The sequence below is a fragment of the Papio anubis genome, chromosome 12 (genome assembly GCF_008728515.1).
Source record: "Papio anubis isolate 15944 chromosome 12, Panubis1.0, whole genome shotgun sequence".
NCBI lineage: Eukaryota > Metazoa > Chordata > Mammalia > Primates > Cercopithecidae > Papio > Papio anubis.
Genome location: NC_044987.1, coordinates 103,713,524 through 103,738,082, shown reverse-complemented (window position 1 = coordinate 103,738,082; position 24,559 = coordinate 103,713,524). Strand labels below are relative to the sequence as shown.

The 24,559-nt window shown below is 48.0% G+C and overlaps 1 protein-coding gene across 1 annotated transcript in view; it reads left to right on the top strand.

The window, feature by feature from the left end:
* The first annotated feature begins 2,719 nt into the window (after positions 1 to 2,719).
* CRY2 (cryptochrome circadian regulator 2) overlaps positions 2,720 to 24,559 on the top strand; it is a 37,002-nt gene continuing 15,162 nt past the window's right edge. The window contains exons 1-6 of the mRNA XM_003909984.4: positions 2,720 to 3,014; positions 11,314 to 11,422; positions 13,753 to 13,895; positions 15,892 to 16,076; positions 17,207 to 17,295; positions 23,548 to 23,688. Coding sequence (XP_003910033.1) covers positions 2,800 to 3,014; positions 11,314 to 11,422; positions 13,753 to 13,895; positions 15,892 to 16,076; positions 17,207 to 17,295; positions 23,548 to 23,688 — 882 coding nt within the window. The 5' untranslated portion in view covers positions 2,720 to 2,799. The remainder of the gene's footprint in view (positions 3,015 to 11,313; positions 11,423 to 13,752; positions 13,896 to 15,891; positions 16,077 to 17,206; positions 17,296 to 23,547; positions 23,689 to 24,559) is intronic.

Here is a 24,559-nt window from a genome sequence, read left to right as displayed (position 1 = left end):
CAGGAGTTCAAGACCAGCCTGACCAATATGGTGAAACCCTGACTCTACTAAAAATATAAAAACTAGCCCAGTGTGGTGGCAGCCGCCTATAATCCCAGCTACTTGGGAGGGTGAGGCAAGAACTGCTTGAGCCCAGGAGGCGGAGGTTGCAGTGAGCCGAGATCACACCACTGTCACTCAGGTGACAGAGCGAGACTCCGTCTCAAAAAAAAGAACAAACAAATCATGCAAACCATGGAGCACTGAACCTCTGCTTTGATTACAGTCTGCTTAGCTGTTTGTGGACAAAGTCTAGAAGGCAACATGAAGATAAGAAATAATTGATTTGTTAGGTTTTGGGAACTGAGGTTGATTACTTTTTTCATTATTGGCAAAATTTCGAGGACTTTTAAAAAATGAGTAAAATATTTTATTTACTCAGCAACTTATGGAGCCCACATTACATGTACGACCCAGGGCTGAGCATTACAAGGAAGACAAAACCAGACACAGGTCCTGCTGCTCAGAATAACAGTAGTTGATACAGTACAAATGCTTAGCATATCCTAAGTGCTATTATCACCCTATTGCAAAGATTAAGAAAGTGAGGAACAGAGAGGTTAACTAGCTTATCCAAGGTCACAGAGAATAAAAGCAGAACTAGAATTTGAACTCAGCAACTCCAATGTGCGAAGCCTAGGATTTAACCATTACACCACACTGCCTCTCATAATAGCTTAATAAGAGAGAGAGTGGAGGGGAGGGAAATGACGTTTGATCATTTGGCAAATGTTTTTCGAGCACCTACTATATGTTAGGTACCAGAGTACCAGCTGGGAAGACACTGATAAGTAAGACAAGCACAGTCCCGGGCTCACAGAATACAGATACAGCATTACGGGAATTTAGAGGAGAAAAAGGGAAGAGGACTCATCTCTGAGGTTGTTTAAGGGAGAAACACCTCCTTACACTCTGTTCCATTCCTAGCAAAGCACCAGCCTTGTGGAGAGAAGAGGGGATAGGAGAGGGGGAACCTTAAAATAAAAGTAATGAAAGGTGGCATCGATTTATTCAGCAAGCATTTGGAAAGGAAATTCAAAAATAAGGACAGGGCCAGGTAAGGGGACTAGGATAAGCCTCTAAGAGCCTGCCAATATGAGACTCTAGTTCAATTTTTACTCAAATAATCCTTGAGCGTTAGGTGCCAAGCACTGAGCTAGATTTTGGACAACTGTAAATAAGCCACAGCCCCTGCTCTCCAGGAGTTTATACTTTAATGGGGCATTAAGACATTTAAGCAAGAAATTCCAGTATTGTGTGCCAAGACAAGTGACCACAAAGAAGCACAGAATGAGACAGGGCACTATTCAGGTTGGGATCAGACAGCATTAAGGTGACATCTACACTGAACAATGATACAGAGCAAACTGGAGTTAGAAACAAAGAAGGAAGAGGGAGTGTGATCTAGACTGCGGGAACAGCTTGTGAAAAGCCCTGGAAATGGCAGAGAATGCCTAGGATTGCAGTGACACTGGTTTAGAGAGTGGTGCCAATTAATGCCACTAAATTGCAGACTAAATTGCTAAATGCTTTCATCACACTGTCCCAGGTCCAGGAAGGGTTCCAAGCATGGGCTCAACCTAGGGCCAGGTTGAAACAGACTGTTCTCCACCTGATAACCCCAAAGCTGCAGCTTGACTAAGCCATCTTAGCCTTCCCCAACACCTTGTTGCTGGTGTTTATAGCTTCTCTTGCCATTTAGTCAGTCAATCAGCAAGCTCTATGCTAGACGCCAGAGGAATAAGAGGGTTCCACCTGGCGTCCCAGAAGAATGGGGACAGTGTCCTCCACATCTCTGAACCCCACCCGGAATCCAGTACAGTGCTTTGCACACAATAGTACCACTGGATCTACTAAACAGACTAAAATAAAATAAATTCATCTGATGGCATAATTACGAGCTCAAGTCCTCCACATTCCCAGTTCCTACTCCCAAATCCTCTAATGCTGCGTATCAGGGCACTCCTTCCCCATCCTTGGACTCTGCCACTTGGAATTACCAAGGATCTTCGCACAAAGAGAAGTATAGCTTCGTGGATAAAAGCAGAAGTTTCAAAATAAGAATAATCTGGGTGAAATCCCTCTTAGTAGCTTTATGATACTGAGCAAGTCGCTCAACCTGCGGCACCCTCCATTTTCTTCATCTGTAAAACAAAAATAACAGCAGCTCTTCCACTGGTGTTCGTTAAATGAATGTAACTGGGCTGAGTTCAGAATAGTAAATGAGACCGACTACGTAAGGAGATGATCATGTCTCTTGCCATATAAAGTGCACTTAATAAATGGCAGTTGTAGTAGAATGATGTAGATGATGCTGGTGATGATGTTGGTGATAATAGGAAGGTCAGCTGTCAGTTTTGCAAGTCTCTGGCTGTAGTCACAGCAACCCCTACCAGCCCAGGCAGCTTCTTCTAGAAGCAGGCCCTGAACAGGACATGTGTAAGAGATCCGCTGTACCTCGAGACTCGGCCCACTCCCGGCCCTCCGCGGACTGTGCCAGCCTGCGTCACTTGTCCGCCTACCAGCTCCACCCAGGCGGACCCACACATGGTAGGAACGTGAGGGGGCGGGGCCTGTTCTGGCGTCTCTGGGCCAATCGCCGGGCGGGAGGCACTCAGCCAATGGCACAGGGGCTCTAAGGCCCTGGGGGCGGGGACGAAGGGAGGAGCTGCGGCGTCATAGGTCACTGGGCGGTCTGTGGGCGGGGTCCGCGTCGCCTACCGGGGCGGAGCGGGGGTGGCCGGAGCAGTGTGGACAGTCATGGCGGCGACTGTGGCGACGGCGGCAGCTGTGGCGCCGGCGCCAGCGCCCGGCACGGACGGCGCCTCTTCAGTGCACTGGTTCCGCAAAGGGCTGCGGCTCCACGACAACCCGGCGCTGCTGGCGGCCGTGCGCGGGGCGCGCTGCGTGCGCTGCGTTTACATTCTCGACCCGTGGTTCGCGGCCTCCTCCTCAGTCGGGATCAACCGATGGAGGTGAGGGGACCCGGGGCGGGGTGGCGGGGACGCAGCCAGGACGCTGACCCTGGGGTGACCGGCGAACAGCACGATTCTCTCAACCTCTCCACGGCTGGGAGGCCGTGGAGAAGCCGAGACCGGGGAAGTAATTCGTCATGGTCCTAACGCGCCGGTGGGCCAGGGCTCAGCCTCTGACAAAGCGCGTTGGCACTGTTACCCCTCTGAGCCTCACAACTGCCTGTGGAACGGAGATCATGATCCCCGTTGTACAGATGAGACCCTTGGGCCCTGGAGACCCAAAGTCGACCTGTCCAAGGACTTGCAGCCAGTGAGTGGCGGAACAGGGGCTCCTGGTCTAGGGCTCTTATGGTCTACTCAGGGAGGGGCAGAAGGGAGATACTGTGGTGTGAGGGCGGGACGGGTTTTTGCTCGCATTCTTCAAGTAAAGAGCCCATTGCTGGGCTCGGGGAGATCATTCCTAAGCCTCTGGCTTGTTTGAATCCGCCCTACCACCCATCCTGGCTTCCCTGCGCCCAGACCGTCCTGCCTCTAGGGGTGTCAGGTGACCCTGGCTTAGCATTAAATAAAGTCTTCTCCCCTATATTATAAATAAAGAAGCCAAAGGTGTCTTCAGGTGGAATCGCGTTGTGTTCAAAGCTCCAGAGAATCCAGGGGATTCTCCAAAATGGTTTAAGCCCTGCTCTGGAGCTTTGACCTCGATAAAAAAAATTTAAAAAGATCCAAAGTGTCACCCCGTCATCCTCTTGTCATGATTTTAGAGGACAATTGAGCCATTAGAGATGAGACTTCTATGAACTGTTGTGCTAAGGTTAGGGAGCCCATGATATCAAGGGCCCCTCTGATGACCCCCCAGGAGATGGAGTCGACATGATCATGGAAAAAGATGAACAGGTCGTTAATGTATTTTCTTTGTAAGCAGTATTCAAATTAAAGAGTTTTGAGACATCATGTACCCATCGCTCTTCAGAACACCTAGTGGCAGTCGCTGGGTTTGTTTACATTGTTCTGGGGAATGTTTGCTTGTGGCCTTGTTGCACCGATGGACAGGGTTATTTCCAGGATACCGTGGCTCTCGGCACACCATTCTTTTCTCTCCAAGGTGTGTACCCTGCTAAGAGAGTACGTGCTCCTAGCAGTAGGTCTGTTCAGTGTCCCCTCTTGCCCAGTTTATATAGAAGGAACAATTAAAGAGTCCTGTGGAGAGCCTGCCCACAGTTTTCAGGCTGCCTTATTGCTCTGTCTCTGGTCCAGTTTTCTACAGATAGGAGGTTGGGTTTGACAAGCATCATCAAATGACCATCCCTAGTGTGGACATTAAGCCAAGCCTCAGACTGCCCTGCACCAGTCAGAGCCAGCCAAATGGAATCCGACTACCTTCTTGTTACATTGTCACAGAGTTTCTTCTTTTATTGGGTTTTGGGGGACACTGCCTAGTACTACCTACTCTTTTTTGATAGGGGAGATTAAAAATCAACAATAAAATTCCTGTTGATTAAACTCCAGTTTGCTAGGAACCAGGTGTTTATGGATTTTTGTGGGTCATCGTTTTGTGATTGTGCTGTCAATCTAGTGAAGGAGAAAAGGAATGTGGCTCAGATGCCTGAGTCAAATCCTGAAGTCAGAGGCTGTGTAGGAATGCAGATATTAATTGATTACTTAATGAGTGCCTAATATCTGCCAGGTAGTGCTCTAGATGTTGCTAGGGATACAGCAGTGAATAAACAGATGTGTCTGTGCTCCAGAACTCCTGGAGCCTACATTTTATTGAAAGAAGACCAGCAAACAACCATAATTTAGTGAAACGAAGTGCCATGAGAAACATAAGATAAGGGGACAGACTAGAGCAGTGGTTCTCAATCTTGGCTGCTATGTATTGGAATCCCATAAGGATCTTTAAAAGATGCCTGGGCCCCTTTCCCCCAATTCTTTTTTTTTTTTTTTGAGATGGGGTTTTGTTCTTGTTGCCCAGGATAGAGTACAATGGCACAGTCTGGGCTCACTGCAACCTCCGCCTCCCAGGTTCAAGCAATTCTCCTGCCTTAGCCTCCCAAGTAGCCAGGATTACAGGCGGCCACTGCCACACCTGGCTAATTTTTTTGTATTTTTAGTAGAGACAGGGTTTCACCATGTTGGCTAGGCTGGTCTCAAACTCCTGACCTCAGGTGATCTACCCACCTTGGTCTCCCAAGCTGCTGGGATTACAGGGCATGAACCACTGTGCCCAACCCCTTTCCCCCAGTTCTGTTAGAATTGTTCTTGGTTATGGCCTGGGCATTAAGGTTTTGGGGTTTTTTGTTTGGTTTTGGTTTTGGTTTTGGTTTTTGGTTTTTGGTTTTTGGTTTTTGGTTTTTTGTGGGGTTTTTTGAGACAGGGTCCTGCTCAGGTGACAACCCAGGCTGAAATGCAGTGGCATGATCATAGCTCACTGCAACCTTGACCTCCTGGGCTCCAGCGATCCTCCTGCCTCTGCCTCCCAAGTAGCTGGGACTGCAGGCTTGCACCACCATGCCTGGCTAATTTTTGTATTTTTTGGTTTCACCATGTTCTCCAGGCTGGTCTTGAATTCCTGGTCCTAAGCAGTCGCCTGCCTGAACCTCCCAAAGTGCTGTGATTGCAAGCATGAGCCACTGTGCCCGGCCTTGGGCATTAAGGTTTTTAAAACTCTTATTGCAGCAAAGCTTGAGAAGCACTGGACTAGAGAACCTCAGTCCTGAGCTGGGCAACCTAGGAAGTGTGTTGCAGTGCATTGACAGGAAGTCTAATTAGTCTTGGCGTTCAGAAGAAAGAGGTGAAGTAACACAAACAGATTGAATATAATAACTGCTCCTGGGCCTGGTAACAGACACACTCCTACCACCTCCACCATTCTGCTTGCTTCCTGGATCAGTTGAAGGCAGAGCTGCATTCTCTTGTGCACAAAGTTGGGGATAGAGGGGAGGACTGGAGCCAGCCATATCTTGACATGACTGTAGTATGTGTAATCGTCCCGTGGCTGTTTCTGGATTCCGAGAGTGGTCTGAGAGAATTGTGCTGCACCATAAGGTCCTAGCTCTGCAGCTGCTTAAGTTGCCTCTGAGAAGCCTCCCTAGGAAGGCAAGGGAACATCTGCAAGGAGGGGAGGACCCAAAATCTGTGACTCTATTTCCCTCCTGCTCCTCCTACACTGACTCCCACACAGTGTTTTTCTGCAGATGAAATCAGATTAAAATAACTATGAATGGCACTAGGAGTAAAAAAGGACAGAGAAATGCAACCAAGAAATACACACATTGATTAGCAAGAAGAAGGCTAGTATACTCCCTGCCTTGGTGATGGTGGGAAGTTTATGGGCTAATTGTAGCTATATGAGCCTCAGGATTTTTTTTTTTTTTTTCCCAAGTGCTGCTTGGCTATAAACCCTTTCACATTTTCTCCAGCCTCACCTCCCCCAAATTTGCTACATCTAGAAGGAGTTACTGCAGCAAGAAGATAAACAAAAGGAAGATGTGAGCAGTTCCTAGATTTTAAAATGGGCTCTGTGGTTTTTCAATACCTTTCTCTCCCCACTGCGACTTAGGTAGGTGTTAGCCACAATTCCTCTTCCACTGTATTTAAATCATTTTGTCCCTGGCTCTGTGCTGCACCTCTTTCAGGAGCTTCTGGGACAGAGGGAATTTGTAAAAATAAAATATGTTCCCTCTCAGCCCCTTTCTCTCAGAATTGGTAAATAGGGTAAACTGAGAACTTCCCAGGATGCGCCATGAGAACAAGTGTGCCTCTCTTCCCAGATGCTGAGAGCTGAACACTGTTGGACTGTTGGGAAGTGGGTTGAGAGCTAGTCTACTGGCAGGGAAACAGGAGCTTCTCTGAGCTATTCACATTGATATCTGAGAGAGACACTTTACCGTTCTACTGCCAAGGAAATGTTTCTGTTTGCCCAAAGGGGATAAAAACCTTCATCTTTCTCTTTGAAATTAGGAAAGAATAAATATATTTTTAAAATAATAAGTATTTAATATTTAAGTATTTCTAAGTATCACTCAGATACTTAGAAATAAATCCCTGCCAGAGATTGTGAGTTTAGGTTATCCTTTTCCATGGGGCTTAAGCGCTCTTAATTACTTAGGAAAAGTTAATTTCTATTAATATCCTATGTAGCCAATCTGTGCCAGCCAATGGTATCATCATTATTGTTAGATAACCTTGGCTTGAAGCAGAAGAACTTGGTCAAGGACAGCCTGGACCCAAAAGAATTCACTGTTATCTTCCCTCCCCCTATTAACAACAAATAAATAAAATATTCCTCAACACAGGGTCAGTAGAGACAGCCATCCGTAGAGAAGGCCTTCCCAAAATGTGAGTACTTAATCAAAGGATCTGCTTGTTTTATTCTAAAGGCTAGCCTTGTAGAGTCCCTGAGTTATAGTGTCCTCTCTGTATTTTTGGAAATCCCAGTCTGGTTTTCTCTAGTTCTGCCTGCCTCTGGCTCCAGAGCACTTACGTAATAATGTAATTCAGTTGCACATGTTGTCTAATCCAAAGGGTAAGCTTTGCTCTCCCAGGACCATGTGCTCTGAATTTTGGCCATGTGAGCTCAGCTAAGAGCTGCCAGGGGTGAAGTGCCAGCCCCCAACACCACCACCTCCAATGCCAGGCCAGTTTCCTTCAGAGTCCCCTCATTGGAGGAAAGAGAAATTGGAGTAAAGAGGAGGGTTCTAAGGCACCACAGAAGGCCCAGGGTTCTCTCTGGTGAAAGAATGCATATACCTGCCCAGTGAGCCTTTGCCCAGTCGCGGCACTGCTCCAAATGTGATGGACAGCTGTCACCTGGCAGGCCTCAAAGGTGGTACCCTAGTGGTGGCTTCTCATTCTATGCATTCTCTCGCTGCCTGGAGTCTGGAGATACTGGGGACCCTCCTCACATCTCCGCCTGTTGCCTCCGTGTGGTGGCTGTCCTGAGCCCTCCCTTCCTGGGTTGACTCGGGAGGGAAGTTGGAAGAAGCAGAGCATTTCTAGCAGGCCAAAGGGGAGGCAGAAATATGGATGCCCAAGAGAGAAAGTTTAGTAGAAACAAACTAGAAGCAAAGAAAGGCAACTTGTAACAGAGGCTAGAAGTAAAGTTCAGTGTTCTAGAGTAGTGCTTGTGAAACTTTAATATGCAAATGAATCACCAGGGGATCTTGCTAAAATACAGATTCTAATTTTGGAGGTCTGGGTTAGAGTCTGAGATTCTGCATTTCAACAGACTCCTGGGTGTTTCATAGCCAATGCCGCTGATTGTCAGACCACACTCAGAGGAGGAAAGATCTGGCAGCAGAGGTGGTGTTGGCCTTTGAGTTGGCCTCTGGTGCTCCCTAACGGCTGAGCCCTGGGCAGCACAACCTCAGTGCTCTGTTTGTTGAGAGGCAGTGGCTGGCTAAAAACAAGCATGTCAAGCCTGACAGATTGCCTGGGTTTGAATTCTGGCCACTTATTAGATATATAATGTTGGGCAAGTTCCATAATCTCTCTATGCCTCAATTCCCTCATCTGTAAAATGGGAATGATAATAGTACCTACTTGATTGGGCTGTTTGAGAATTAAATGAGATAATGTATGTGAAACAAGTAGAATAGTGCCTGTCAGTGTAAACGCTCATTAAATGTTAGTCATTGCCATTATTATCATTATTTTTATTGAGTTGCTGGGTTCAGAGTTGGGCCTTCTACCAGCCTCACATCTCTGCTTTCTGCTGTAAACATCTCTTGTGAAAGAAGAAAAGGCTCTCATAGGATTAGCTGTACTTTAGAGATGCTACGAGGAATTTCTCCTTTTAGTAAATGAGGTCTAAAAATAAAGTTCTATAGAAGGCAGATTGCTACATGTTCTGGAACCTAGATTTCATGTGCATTCCAACCTTATTTATAGCTTCAAATCAAAGTCCTATGCAGCCTCGTGGACTGTGAAGGAAAAGGCCCCTGAAGCGCACAGTAAGGACAATCCTGGGAGCTGCAGATGGAGGACCCTGTGTCCTGGGGTTATAGAATTTAAATCACCGCTCCTAACCCTAGGCATTCTACCTGGCAGAGTCCAGGTTTCAGATGGCATGAGACCATTTGCATGGATTTCTCTTCTTTTCCTTCTAGAAGAGTGGTGAAGCTTGGGGGAGGCCAACACAAGTGACGCACTTGCAGCTCCCTTTTCCTTTTCTGGAGGTGTCAATTTTTCAAAAATAGAAATTCACAGAGGTGGAGCTTTTGGTTTGCATAAAGCAGCATTCAACCGGTTAGTCTTCCATCCCAACCCCTCAGAGAGTCTTCCACATGCTCTTTTGCAGACATGATGCTTTGAGCCGAGCCCAGGGCTCAGCCCGTGCTAGAATGTGGGTCGGTGGCACTGGCCGTAGGAGTGTGTCAAGTTGTGTACGTCAGAGGCAGCAGTGGGAACTGGTTCTAGTTGACAGCCTGGGAATAGTCACTGCTTCTGTAAGCCTCCAGTAGTGAGAGAATGTGACTGTGATGTGCCATTCCTATTGTTGACAGAGAAGAATGCTGGGGATGGGCGGAGACCCAAGGGGTAGAGAGCAGGTGCCTCGGAGGTGTCTGTGACATATGCAAATTGGCCTGTGGGTTCCTGAGAAAGATGAGAATGCCAGTGGACTACCTGTAGTCAGATTGCTATTAGAGAAAAGGGTTTCAAACTCCTGAGGGCCTGCAGAATCTCAGCCCTGGAGCAGAGTTGGCGTACAACTAGAAATCTTTAGAAATGGGGCACAAAGCCCTGCACGGTGGCTCACACCTGTAATCCCAGCACTTTGGATGGCTGAGGCGGGCGGATCACTTGAGGTCAGGAGTTCAAAACCAGCCTGGCCAACATGGTGAAACCCCATCTCTACCAAAAATATTTTTTAAAAAATTAATTGGGTATGGTGCACATACCTGTAACCCCAAATACTCGGAAAGCTGAGACAGGAGAATTGTTTGAACTTGGGATGGGGAGGTTGCAGTGAGCCAAGATTGCGCCACTGCACTCCAGCCTGGGTGACAGAGCAAGACTCCGTCTCAAAAAAAAAAAAAAGGCACAGAGAGGAAAATGTGGGTTTCAGAGTGACCACCCTAGGTTCCTGAATCCCCAGCTTTGTCACTTAACAGCTATGGTCTTAGGCAAATTAATTTACATCTGAGTGTCTCAGTTTCCTCATCTATATAATAAGGATGGTACTATTTCCTTCAAAACAGTTGAGAGAATTAAATGCAGAAATGCACTTAAAAAGCATGACAGAACCAAAATCCCATTGATAACCTTGGTTGCCTCTGGGGAGGGAGGGAGGGGAAAGCCCTTTTTACTGTGTACTGCTTTGTCTCTGGAATTTTGAGCCACATGAATAGTTTATCTGGTTATAATGTTAATTTAACTTAAAAATAAAACACTGAAGGCACTCAGCAAGTGTTAATTTCGTTTCCCTTTCCCCTGGTGATCCAGGTCTGCTGCTGAAGTTCTTGCCTATCCGTAGTCTTCCCCATCCCCACCCCCACAAAAATGTGAAGATAGCTATTGAGAAGTACCTTTTAAAGCCTTCTCCTTCTTGGGATGAGAACCTGATCACCAGAACCTTGGAGAAGCCTGGAGAGTAAGCCATCTGCCAAACAAAGCTGTGGGCTAGGTACCCATTGCGGGCTGTGAGGCTGTGGCAGCAGAAATACGCATGGCCCACAGCATGGGTGCAGAAAGTCAAGGAGTCTTTTCCACCAGAGTAAGGAGGATTTTCCCAGCTATGGCAGTCTGCTCCTCTGCTAAGAGGACCTTAAAGCTTCATACCACGGTATTGCACTGGCTTTTCAGATGGCTCCCATGTGAGTCTCACAACAACCTCGTGCTGGGCAGATACTTTTATCTAGCCCCCGAGACTGCGAGGGAATAAGTGACTTGCCTCTGATCACACAGAAACACCACACTAGGAACAACTCACATTTATCTCGTGATGTCTGTGTGCCAAGCACGGTGCTAAATGTTTTTCACACATTATTCGATTTTCTTTTCTTAGCAATTTGATGAAGTACTAACATCAGCTTCACATTACTAGTGAGAAAACAGACAAAGAGGTTAGGTGATTGCCTAAAGTCACACAGCTAGTAAGTGGCAAGGCCAGGGTTTGAAGCAGAGCAGCGCTGATCCACCACCACATCCCTCCTGGGCTGGAACCCTGGCCTCTCCAGCCCTAGTGATCATGAGACTGCCTGTTGGGCATAAACAGTGAACCAGTTTCTCCCTGCTTTGTTAGGAAAGAGAGCCACTCTTCATGATGTTATCACTAACAAGGCCTGTGTGAACTCTGCAGGTTCCTACTTCAGTCTCTGGAAGATTTGGACACAAGTTTAAGGAAACTGAACTCCCGCCTGTTTGTAGTCCGGGGACAGCCAGCCGACGTGTTCCCAAGGCTGTTCAAGGTAAGCGTGCAGAGCCCCAGAGAAGACAGTGAGATTCTGTCCCTGAGGGTTTCCCCACAGGCTGAGTGAGATGATATTCCGACTGAGGGAATGGAAACATCAGGGCTGGTCTGGCTATTGCTGCTAGAGAAGTTGGGAGCAAAGGCAGCCAGTTAGCTTTCTCTTGGAATGGAAACTGTGTTAAGGAAAAAAATTCTGGGAAACCAGTGTCTTGTTGGAAAGCTCTCAGCTCAGTCCAGACATAGGATGTGGTAAGTCATTCCACCCCGGATGCCATTGGCTTCTGTCGATGTTTTCTTGGCTCAAGCCAGCAAGATTTATTAGGGTTCCTTCTAGGCCAGACTTTGAGGGTGGGGTTTCATTTCTAGCAAGGTGTGTTTCCCATCTTGCTTTGCTCTGCTTATTGGGAAAAGTCAGCCTTTCTGAAGAAGCTTTCTTGTTTCCCATGGGATAAATGATTGATAGAAATCTTCATTTTGGTGCCACATAGGTTTCTGTTTGCAGTATCAGGGGGCCAGTCTACTTTTCCCTCAATCCCTTTAAAAGTATATTCTAAGGCCCACACAGAAGCACAGGAACTGATGGACAGAGGGCTCTGGGACAGACTGCCATCATCCTCAGCAGCACACAATGATTGTCTTGCCCCTCTCCACCCTAACTATGAGACAAAAGGAAAAGTCATGTCGAGGCAAAGGGCTTAGTGAATACATCATCCTTCAGTTCCCCTCCCCGCACCCCCACACATAATTGCGCATACATGTACAAATCACACAGTGCTAGTAATTGCCCACATTCATTGAGGGCTGCCTACGAGTCAAGCGCTGTTCCCAGTGTTGTTTACATCAACTCACTTCTTCCTCACAGCAGGTCTAAGAGGTGGCTACTGCTATCCCGATTTATAGGTGAGGAAACAGTAATTGGTTGTGAAGTTAACAAGTGATGATCTTGGATTCTGACTCTAAAGCTGTGTCCTCACCCACCATACCATATAAATACATTTGCCTCCCTTCTCCCCTCAACATTGCCCTTCTCTTCCCCAGCAACTCAGAGGCCAACCCACTTCTAGCCCAGAGCTATAGCTAGGTCATCCATTCAGTCATTTAATGTATTTTTATTGAGCTTCTGCTAGGTACTAGGCCCCATACTAGGTATAAGGATAATGACGATGAGCAAGACAACATGGTTTCTGCTCTGAGAGTTCACACTAATGGGGGAAACAGGCAAGTGTATCACTGTCATATAATACATGCTGCAGTGGAAAAAAGACAAGGTGCAGAAGAATGATAGTGAAGGAGGAGGTCAAGAAGGCTGCTTGGAGAAAATGTCATTTAATAATATTGTTATTGTTCACAAGTTACAATGAGTATTCAGTGATGTAATCTATATGAACTGTAAGCATGGTACCTGACTTATAGCAAGGGCTCAATCAATGTTTAATGCTGGTATCCTCGAATGAGGGATAACTGGCCCTGCTAAGGACCCACTCCCCAGGCAGGGCTGAGTCAGGACCAGACCAGTCTGTGCATGGCCAGGACATTTGCCCCTGTGGTTCAGAGCTTTCAGAGACCATGACCAGAGACTTTGGAGAATGTGTTTTTCTTCTTGCAAGTTGAATGCTCTAGGGTTTTCTGTGGGTTGTCTGTACAGCCATTCACTGGGCCAGCTTGCCATGAGATCTAGAAATTCCTACCAGAAATGACTAAAGGCTTAGGAAAGAACTTCCTTCTTTCCAACATGCAGCCCCTCTGGTCAGTTTCCTCTGACCTCCAGACTAAGGATCGCTTCTCCTTTCCTGACTCTCTCAGGGCTGGAACCTATTAGCTCTGTTTGCTATTGGCCTCAGGAGTGTTGCTGTGGAAACAATTAAGACACTTCACATAGCACAACTCTGCCAAGAAAACTAGGCCACAAGTCTGCAGGGCTGTGAGGAGCTCTGGGAAAAGCTTGCTGAGCAGGTGGAAGGCTGTGGTCCTGTCCCACTCGTGAGTCAGTGCCACTCTCTGGGACTGGGGGTCTCCCAGGAGCATTGTATTTATAGCCTCCTGCCGCATTCTCCTACCTCAAGGACACAGCAAGTGCACAAGGCTGCCTACCTCTCTTCCGACTCCACTGTTGCTGTGCTGTTGGCTTCACCACACTGCCTGTCCTCCTCAAACTTTCTGAACCTCAACTTGTTTGCTTTCCAGATCAAATCCCTGTTCCTAGTTTGTTTGCTGCCCATCAGACAGGTCTCTAGACTAGCTCTGTTCTCTCCGAGGAAGGAAGTAAGAGTCCAGCTTCCCCCTCCTCCCCAAACACAGTGTCGAGCATAACAGATCCTCTCCCCACAGGAATGGGGAGTAACCCGCTTGACCTTTGAATATGACTCTGAACCCTTTGGGAAAGAACGAGATGCAGCCATCATGAAGATGGCCAAGGAGGCTGGTGTGGAAGTAGTGACCGAGAACTCTCATACACTCTATGACCTGGAAAGGTAAGAGATGGGGCCCAGGGGTCAGGTTACCAATTGTGAGAGTTAGTAATTTGGGCCCTTGCTGAGTGGAACTCAGAGAGGTTCATCATTAGGGCCACCTGACCCAGGAGGCATGGCATCTTCTAGAAGCTGGAAGAGAATAGGCCAGAGTCAGGGCCTGTAGAACAGGTCACGAAGAACTTTACCCGATTGGGGTGGCAGAGAGGCTTGTTAGGCCCAAGGCATGGAAGCAGTGAGGACCCACACTCAGGGTCTCTACAGATCTGCTCCTAGTATGCCCGAGTCCCACCTGTGCCTCCTACTCCCACTTCCATCCTGCACAACAGCTGCCCTCTGACCTTAGTGGACCCTGCCTATTACCCCTCCAACAGACCTCTGTTCACACAGGTCCAGCTTTTTTACCTAAGATGAGTTCCTAGGCTGGGCATGCTGGCGCATGCCTGTAATCCTAGCACTTTGAGAGGCCCAAGTGAGAGGATCACATGAGTTCAGGAATTCAAGATCAGCCTGGGCAACCTAGTGAGACCCCCCGTCTCTACTAAAAATAAAGAAATATATTAGCCACGCATGGTGGCACATGCCTGTAGTGCCAGTTACTGAGGAGTCTGACGTGGGAGGATCACTTGAGCCCAGGGGCTTGAGTCTGCCATGAGCTGTGATCATGCCACATCACTCCAGCCTGGGTGACAGAGCGAGATCCTGTGTCAAAAAAAAAGAGCTCCCCGGGCTCTATGACTATCTGGGTTTCCAGGCCATGTTGCTTGGTGGTGGGGAGGGCTCTAGAGATCCCTGCAGGGAGCTGCTAACTACAGAGGAGCCTCCTCCCCTGGTGACAGCCTCTGTGCTTTCAGAGATTCTAGGAGGAAATCCTCTCCTCCCCTTCCCTGCCATGCCAGAGCTGTCACCCTCCTGCTGCTGCTGCTGTTGCTGTTGCTGCTGCTGCCAAGCCAGCAGCCGCCGCCGCTCCCCACCCCCACTCCCCAACCCAGTGCTGGCTGCCAAGAAGCCAGGTCACACAGCTGTGCACGTGAGCCGGGCCCTCGGGAGGAAAGGCTGGGTGTGGAGATCCTCCTCCTGCTGTGTGCCAGAGGAGGGGGAGGCACAGCAGAGGCAGCAGCCGACCATATATCTCCACTAACGTGGGGAGAGCGAGGTAGAGCAAACTGAGAAATGAACTCACCCAGCCAGATGGGCCTTGCGTAAGCTACTTCTTAGCCAGGAAGAGCCCCGGGAATGTGACTCCATACCATCCTAATTCATCCTTATATAAACAACCTCCGTTCTGTTCTTCGCCCTCTGATACTCTTTCCTTCTTGCATGAGTGCAGTTATGTTTCCCTTGATCATGAAAAATACTTTGTAAACTACAAGACACTCTTTAACTATCAGTTGCGGCTATGAACTCTAGCCCCAGTCTCTGTATTTGAGAAGATAAGCTGTCCTCCATCTCTCTGTTCTATGTTCTAATAAATGGAGGCTAAGAATGGCATGATTTTCCAAGAAAGGAACATGTCTGCTATTCCTTATGATGTTAGAGTAGGAAAAAAAAAGAAAAAAACATGTCTTCAGCTCTTATCAAAGAACTTTCTCCAGGGCTTACATGGTGGTAGAGGCCTATGGGGATTCCCGTAGCTTGGACAGATAGGCCAAGTGCCAAGCTGGTTAGTAGGGATTTTTCTGTGATTAGAGATATGTTCAGTCTCTGTCTTTAGGCAGCTCTGCGTCAACACCAGGGAACCTGGAATTGAGTCCCAGCTCTGGCCCTGCCTTGCTCCATTACTGAGGCACCTGCTCCAGCTCTCTGGGCTTTATTTTCCCTCTCGGTAAAATGGAGATGTGGCCTCCCTTGCCCCCTCCTTTCCACTCAGGCGTGGGACCTGTGAGTGGATGAGGAAAGCCACCCTCAAACCTTCAGAGTCTGGGTTCTTTTTTGGGTGGGCAGGGACCCAAATCACAGGGCCTTGTGGGTAACACCAGTTGTGCTTTGGGCTTCCCAGGATCATTGAGCTGAATGGGCAGAAGCCACCCCTTACATACAAGCGCTTTCAGGCCATCATCAGCCGCATGGAGCTGCCCAAGAAGCCGGTGGGCTCGGTGACCAGTCAGCAGATGGAGAGCTGCAGGGCCGAGATCCAGGAGAACCATGATGAGACCTACGGTGTGCCCTCCCTGGAGGAGCTGGGTGCGTACTTCCTGCCCAGAGCCGCTTGTGCTGGTGCCTCCTTTTGTGTAAAGAAATTCTTTGTCAAAGTAATGCATGTTATTATAGAAAGGTTAGAAAGCACAGGAAAACAAAGATGGAAATGGCAGTCACTATTACTCCACCACCCAGAGGTAACCACAATTAATTTTAAACTATGTCCTTCTAGTATTTGTTCTGTTCATACTCATACATGTAATCTTCTGTTTCTGGTTCTAGATTGTGCCTCCATTTTTGTACTTCCCTCTCACAGACAATACAGGCACTGCCTGGTGCTGGTGTCTGTGGGCTTCTCAGTAACAGTATAGCTAGTAATGCTTCTATTGAAAGCAGGGAGTCTGTCAGCCTCTCAGGTTACTAACTACACTACCTCACCCCCCGCCTTTCCTTTTTTTTTTTTTTCTTTTTGAGATGGAGTCTGCCCTGTCTGGAGTGCAGTAGCGCAGTCTTGGCTCACTGCAACCTCCACCTCCCGGGTTCAAGCAATTCTCTTGCCTTAGCCTCCTGAGTAGCTGGGACTACAGGCACCTGCCACCACACCTGGCTAATTTTTTGTATTTTTAGTAGAGATGGGGGTTTCACCGTGTTAGCCAGGATGGTCTCGATCTCCTGACCTCGAGATCTGCCCGCCTCGGCCTCCTAAAGTGCTGGGATTACGGACGTGAGCCATCACGCCCGGCTGAGACAGGGTTTCACCATGTTGGCCAGGCTGGTCTCAAACTCGTGACCTCGAGTGATCCGCCCGCATTGGCCTCCCAAAATGCTAGGATTACAGATGTGAGCCACCCCTCCAATCTTTTGATCTGAACAAAGCTATTAGCCTTTTTCCCCTGAAAACCACAGTTGCCAGCTAATCTGAAAAGGCAGGAGGTCCAGGATTGTTCTCACCTCCCTGGAGTAATGAGGGTGCAGGGGAAAGCAGAGAAAATAGTGACTGTGGGAAGAGAACCAAGTTGACCTAGAAAACGCTAAAACTTTAAGGATTACCTCACCCCCAGTAGCACCGAGACACTATGGTTCAGTTCTCATAAAGTTCAAATAACAGAACAGCTGTGCCAGGCTATCACTGAAATGGTCAAACCTCCTGTCTTGTGACCCTTCCTTCTCTTCAGGGTTCCCCACTGAAGGACTTGGTCCAGCTGTCTGGCAGGGAGGAGAGACAGAAGCTCTGGCCCGCCTGGATAAGCACTTGGAACGGAAGGTATGGGCTGTTTCTGAGACACAGAGCTGCAGAGACATGTCTACACAGCAGGGGATGTCCATGTCCTTTAGTCCCTCTTAGCTCACACTGGTTGGAAAATGAAAAATCCTCCTATCCTCCTGATGGCCATAGCAACAGCAACACTAACAGCAGCTACCATTTAGAGAGTACTTACCATGTGCTGGTCACTAGGCTTGGCATTTCTGAGTTAAGTACCTGCTGGCATTTCTTTTCATATTTCCAACAGCCCTACAAGGTAGGTATTAAGCTGTTCATTCTACAGATTACAAAATTGAGGCTTAGAGAGGTTAAGTAACGTGCCTGAGGTCACAAAGTTAGTAATTACAGGTTGAGTATCCCTTATCCAAAGTGCTTGGGACCAAAAGTGTTTCAGATTTTAGAGTCTTGAATTAGGAATGCTCACTTTATAATACAGTAAGACCATGTTCTATGTTATTCTAAAGCTATGTCGGATTGCTTTTCTTTGATCTGTGGGCAGATTCACCCTACTAAGAGGATATCTGGTCAGTAAAATCTGTAAGATTATTTTGTGTTGATGTGTCTCCGTACCTTTTTGCTGGAACTCTTTCAGCGTGTTGATTTCCATTTGCTTGGACACAGAGCAAATGGCCCACCTCCCAGTGCAGTGAGAACTGGGGAGGAAAGAAGCCCAGGCCTCAGAGGCACAGTGTCACAAGGTCCTCACTTCCCCCTCTCCCCGCCCCGCAGCTAGAGGAGCAGAGAAAGTTCTCATGTCTGAGAACAGTGAGCTCCTGGTTTCCTGCCCCCTGCAACTGGTTTTTAAAATCTCAGCTTTTTCTATGCCTGCTAAGATGGCTAGGTATATAGGTATTTTGCCCAGCAGCCAGGTGATGATGATAATAGAACAAAGAAGCCAAGGCAAGTCTACTTGGGAAGAATGTTCTCCAGCCCTGGAGGTGTCCAGTCAACAGTGAAGGCCCACAGCCTTGATGTTTCTACCTGGGTGTTACCATCAGCCTGGGCCCAAAGCAAGCCCCACAGACTTAAAGGATGAGACCAGCTATCTCTGTCCACATTAAAAGCTTCATCTAGAGATTCTTGGGCCCAGTTTGAAGATAAAGGTTGGGCCAAGGGGCAGAAGGGTGGAGATGACAAATGGGATTGCAGGAGTAGAATAAGGCTTAAACCTATAAAGAGCTATCGTCTGTGGTTAGTTTTTATTAGCTGGAAAACATTTTGTAGAGGGATGCCCCTTGGGTCACTGACAGGAGCTCCTTTTCCACATACCCCCAGCGGGCCCCTTCTCTCAAGGGCCCTTACGCCATGGATGCATTCAGACTCTGTGGTGGCCAGAGGAAATACTGTGTCCTGCACATCTGGGAGAACAGATGGTGGTAGAGATACAGGAGTTGAACCTGATTTCAGGATGTTTATTTTAGCTTCCTTCAGTTCTCCAAATCTGAAGGGAGCATCTACTTGTGCCAGGATGTTCTAGCTTCTAGAAAGACTGCAAAACAAGATAGGCATGAAGTCTGTCTCCAGAAACAGTCTTCTGGAAATAATGGACATTAAACAAGGTATTACAGAGTTCTAAGGGTTAGAAAGGAAGGTTCAGAGTGTTATGGGAGCAAAGAGCATGAGGATTATATCAATCAGTTTTGCGTGCAAGCTGGCTTTTGAAAAAGGGAAAGTTTTTTTAGGTTTGGTTCCATAACTAAGAGTAGCCTTCAGGCACAGCTGGATCCAGGTTCCAAAGAATGCTATGAGGAATGCATTCTCCATCTTTCAGCTCTGCTTTCCTCTCTATTATTTCATCCTCAGAGAGGCTTTCCTTGATCAGTGGCAAAGCTGGTCACCAGCAGCTTATTTTCAGTCTGTTTAGCAATACTAGATAGAAGAAGGTATGTGCCTCTTTTCCAAAAGCATCAGGAAAATTCCCAAGGCGTGTTTTCATTGGCCTGGTTTGGGTCATGGGACTGTCCCTGACTCAATGACTGCGGCCAGGTATAGGACCTGGCCAGACTTGCATCATGAGTCCACTCCCAGAACTGGAAGGTAGGTTTAGTTCTGCTTTACCCACTCGGACTAAGATTAGGGAAGGCTGGTTCTCCACAGGAATATGAAATGCTGTTACTGAAGAGCGGAGGAAGCTACATGATCTTTAGCACTGGGTTACCCAATGGTAGAGGAGGGCAAGCATCTCTCTATAAGAGTATTCTGATTATTACATTAAAAAGGAATGATAGAATTTGAATACCACCATTTTGTAACCCTCAATGAAGACGCGTTATGTTTTGGTGACTGCTGACACCATAGAAGGAGGCAAGCATTATGTGCCCCCTGTAGTCTTGTCAAAGGGATCAAACCTGAGTCCAGTCCAGTTTCTGGTACCAGCCACCAATGTGCAGGTGATACACAGGACAGAACACTTGTTGAACTGCACCATGAGTATACAGTCAGCAAAATCCAGACTGTGGGAATCTCAGCAAGTCAGATGGCCTGGGTTCTTTCCCAGAACAATGGAAAGGAAGAGAAAGAAATGGCAGAAATGTGCAGATTAAAAGAAATTTAAATAACCTATTAACGTTTTTTTTTAAGGCCAGTCATGATGGCTCACACCTGTAATCTCAGCTCTTTGGGAGGCCAAGACAGGAGGATCTCTTGAACCCAGGAGTTCAAAACCAGCCTGGGCAACATAGCAAGCCCTCGTCTCTAAATAAAAACAGATTAGCCGGGTGTGGCAGTATGCGCCTGTAGTCCCAACTACTTGGGAGGCTGAGGTGGGAGAATCGCTTAAGCCCAGGAGGTCGTGCCACTGCACTCATGCCTGGGTGACAGAGAGTGGGGTCTCAAAAAAAAAAAAAAGGAAAAAGAATCCCAGCAATTTGGGAGGCCGAGGCGGGTGGAGCACTTGAAGTCAGGAGTTCGAGACCAGGCTGGCCAATAGGGTGAAACCCCATCTCTACTAAAAGTACAAAACGTAGCTGGGCGTGGTGGCGTGTGCCTGTAATCCCAGCTACTTGGGGCTGAGGCATGAGAATCGCTTGAACCTGGGAGGTGGAGGTTGCAGTGAGATGAGATCACGCTACTGCGCTCCAGCCTGGGTGACAGAGTGAGACTCCATCTCAAAAAACAAAAAAAAGAAAACTGAGTAGCTGGGATTACAGGTATATGCCACCACGCCTGGCTTATTGTCTTTTTAGTAGAGACGGATTTTCACTATGTTGGCCTGGCTGGTCTCCAACTGCTGACCTCAAGTGATTCTCCTGCCTCGGCCTCCCAAAGTGCTGGAATTACAGGTGTGAGCCACCGCACTCAGGCAGAAATAAAGTTTTCTAAATGCCCAAGACTAAATTATAACACGTAGGAATACACATTTGGGTGAAAAAAAGAAGCTACTTAACACGGGGAATAACTGTGAAAAAATAAAGTCCTTCCTTTCAAACATGTTTTGCCAAAATAGAAAAATATAAACATTTCAGAAATTCAGAAAGTGTGTATTATAAAAGCTGAGGTAGGGGTTATATGTGTTGGGGGACAGGAGGGGACTATTCCTGGGATGAGCACATAGACTCTTGGGGTGGCTGTCAAAGCTATTTCCCAAACCTTGGTGGTTTGCCTTAGAATAATTCATTAAGTCACACATTTGTGTGATTTTCTGTATCCATGTTTCATTCAAAATAAAAATGTTTTAAAAGCGGAGAGCTAGCAAAGGTATGCGCAGGCAAAAATCCCTAGTGTCTGTTAGAGGTACTTAACCTGATACCACAGGGGTTACCTGCAGAGGAGGTGGCCTTGAGGTTGCGACTTGAAGGAAGAGTTTCAGTTAACCAGGTGAAGTTGAGGGAAAGGAAGGCAGTGGTCCAGAAGCAGCTGCTTGTGCACAGGCAAAGGCCAGTGAGAGCAGATGCGTAAAGAGGAGGGGCAGCGGGAGGCGGAGGGTTCAAATGCATTGAGATCGCATCACTGCACTCCACCCTGACCCTGTCTCGAAAAAAAAGAGTAGGGGCAAGAGACAGAGCTGGAAAGGCCTGGGTGCTGGGGAGCCACAAAAGCCTTCGTGAAGATTTGGGCTCTGTCCTCAGAGCAACAGGAAGCCCACCGTGCACATTATCCCGCGGAACAGGCATTACATCACTCTGGTCGCAGTGTGGAGAACGAGTTAGCAGGGGATGGGAGTGGATGCAGGGAGGCCAGTCAGGAGGCTGTCATAATTGTCCAGTCTAGATATGACCTAGCCTGAACCAGGTTGGTGGCAGCAGGGAATGGAAAGAAAAGGACAGATTTGGAAATATTTGGGCAGTAGAATTGACAGGACTTGGTGAGGGGAGGATTGTGCCTTGGGCAGCTAAGTAGCCAGCAGTGTATTATTTGAGGTAGGGAGGCCAGTGGGAGTGTGGTTTTAAAGAAAGAAAAGGGCACATCCACTTTGAGGTGCCTGAGAGGCAGCCAAGTAGAGGTTTCTAGCAGGCAGCTGGGTGGAGCAACCTGGGCTAGAGGTATGGATGTGGTGATTGTGTGCAAAGGAGTGGAACCGGGAGCCATGGGCCTGGATAAGCTTGCCGAGGCACACAGTTGAGTAGAGAACCTAGGACTGAGCCCTGGGTGCCCACATTTAAGGGAGAGGTAGAGGAGATGGAGCTGGTGAAAGACCAAGAGCTCCAGGCGGCTGGGAGATACCAGGTGATGTGGAGTCACAGAGGCCAAGGAATCCAGAGGGTAAGACGGCACAGTCAGCAGGTGCAGTGCTGCTGAGAGATCCCAAAATACAAGGACAGAAAGTGCCTACAGGACTCTGGCACAGAAGTCACAGGAGACTTGTGGGAGCCAGCCTTGTCAGGTGGTCAAGGCAGAAGCCAGGATGGGGTCGGCCAGAAATTGGGAGGTAGGGGAGGTAGGGGAGGGGAAATGCAGAGAGGTGGGCTGTGAAGGAGGAAAAAGGACCCAAGTCTACAGGGTTGCCAGAAGCCCTTTGTTTTTATTTTGTTGTCTTTGCAAAAAGGAGAAACGAGATTATTTCCTCAATGTTTTGGGAGTGAAGAGTTAGAAAGAAAGAGGTTGAACATGCAAAAGAAGGAAGAAAGGGGGCTTCCAGAGCAGCCGGAGGTCTTGGTCTTGGGCGGAGTCACAGGAGGGGAGGAGGAAGAGGGGTAGGTGTGGGTGCAGGTGACTTTGTAGATTTAGTGGCTGAAAGCAGAGGTGTTTCCCACCTGATGGCTTCTGTATCCAGCAGTGTTGGAGCAGGAGGCCTGAAGAGAGTCAAGGTTGTGAAACAGTATCATGGAGAGGAGTAAAGGATGTTGGAAGTTAAGAAAGTGAAAATAGGCCGGGCGCGGTGGCTCATGCCTGTAAACCCAGCACTTTGGGAGGCCGAGGTGGGTGGATCACCTGAGGTCAGGAGTTCAAGATCAGCCTGGCCAACATGGTGAAACCCCGTCTCTACTAAAAATACAAAAATTAGCCAGACGCGGTGGTGCACACCTGTAATTCCAGCTACTTGGGAGGCTGAGGCAGGAGAATCACTTGTACCTGGGAGGCGGAGGTGTCAGTTAGCTGAGATCGTGCCACTGCACGATCTTGCCTGGGCGACAAGAGCAAAACTCTGTCTCAGAAAAAAAAAAAAAAAAAAAAAAAGTCGTGAGAGACTGCATGGAACAGCGAGTCAGGAAAGTAAAGTCCTATGCCAGCAACCAGTGATGATAAAAACATGACCGATAATGTTATATGACACATGGCCCCAGAAATGAATGACTCCATTGGTCCCCAGGAATGGATTGGAAGTTTCCTCCTTCCCCAGCTGCTGTTGAACAATAGTGCGAAGTCCCTGGTGTCTATAATATAACCTCAGGGCCACTAGTGACTGGAGGACGGACTGAGAGAGAGATTCTTTTCTGTAAAGTAGAAACCGTGTTTCCTGCTGTATAATTAGAGAGTTCATTCAGTGCTTTCAGAATTCTTTCATAACTCATTTTAATCCACAGGAGACCGGAAATTTTGTTCTTATTTAATAGATACGTAGCTGAGGGACGTAATAACGTGTTCACAATCACCCTGCAAATTAAAGAGCAAGTCAGGGAAGGACATGGCCTCGTTGTTTGGTCTGATGGTGGTTTCATTTCAAAATCAGCTGGACAAGCACAGTGTTCAAGTGCTGGCTCCATGGCTGGCTGTTCTGTGACTGTAGGCAAGTTCCTTAACCACCCAATGCCTCCATTTTTTCCTCTGTAACATCCAGGCCTTTCCTTTTACCACCTTCTCTTTCTGCTGTAGGCCTGGGTTGCCAACTATGAGAGACCCCGAATGAATGCCAACTCCCTCCTGGCCAGCCCCACGGGCCTCAGTCCCTACTTGCGCTTTGGTTGTCTCTCCTGCCGCCTCTTTTACTACCGCCTGTGGGACCTGTATAAAAAGGTAAGGGGGACATATGTGTACACATTGCAGCTAAGGCCTGCAGCCAGGCCTTTTGGGCTTGTCAGTCACCCTAAAAAAGGCACTAGTGGGAGGGGGTTGGGCTGTGGCCCCTGGAAGGGCCTAAGTGTGTGTGGATAGTCCAGAGGAGGAGAGAAGAGTCAGTATCCAAGAGGGCAGAGCCAAGCACAGAGTGAACTGCCTACCAGAATGAAGCCCAGACCATCATGTAGAGAATAAGGACAGGCAGTAAAGCAGGCATCAGATGTGACCCTAGAGGTGGCATATCCTCCAGCAGCTGGTGGACGGGGGCAAGGTCCCCAGGGTGACAGGCATGGAGAGGGTGAGGCTGGAGCCAGTCTGAAGTGGAAGAGCATAGCTGCCCACTCTGGGGCTGTGTCCACAGCATTCAAAAGCGGAGTCCAGAAACAGCAGTTGCCCATCAGCGATGGAGGGAGTGGTCTGGAGGGGCTGCACACAGAGCTGTGCTATATAGACAAGAAGCAAATAAGCCTGTGTTAACTGTCCCCAGAAGGAGAGAGGGCAACACAGTCAACATTCAGAGTGATCACCTCATCTTGTGCCTGTTTTTTGTTTCTGTTGTTTAAGAGACAAAGTCTAGCTCTGTTACCCAGGCTAATGTAGTGTGACCTGATCACAGCTCACTGCAACCTCAGACTCCTAGGCTCAAGCAATCCCCCTGCCTCAGCCTCTCAAGTAGAGCTAATTTGTCACATTCTTTGTAGAGATAGGGTCTTGTTGTGTTGCCCAGGCTGGTCTCGAACTCCTGGGCACAAGCAATTATCCTCCCTTGGCCTCCCACAGTGCTGGGATTACAGCCGTGAGCCACCATGCCTAGCCGTTGTATCTACAT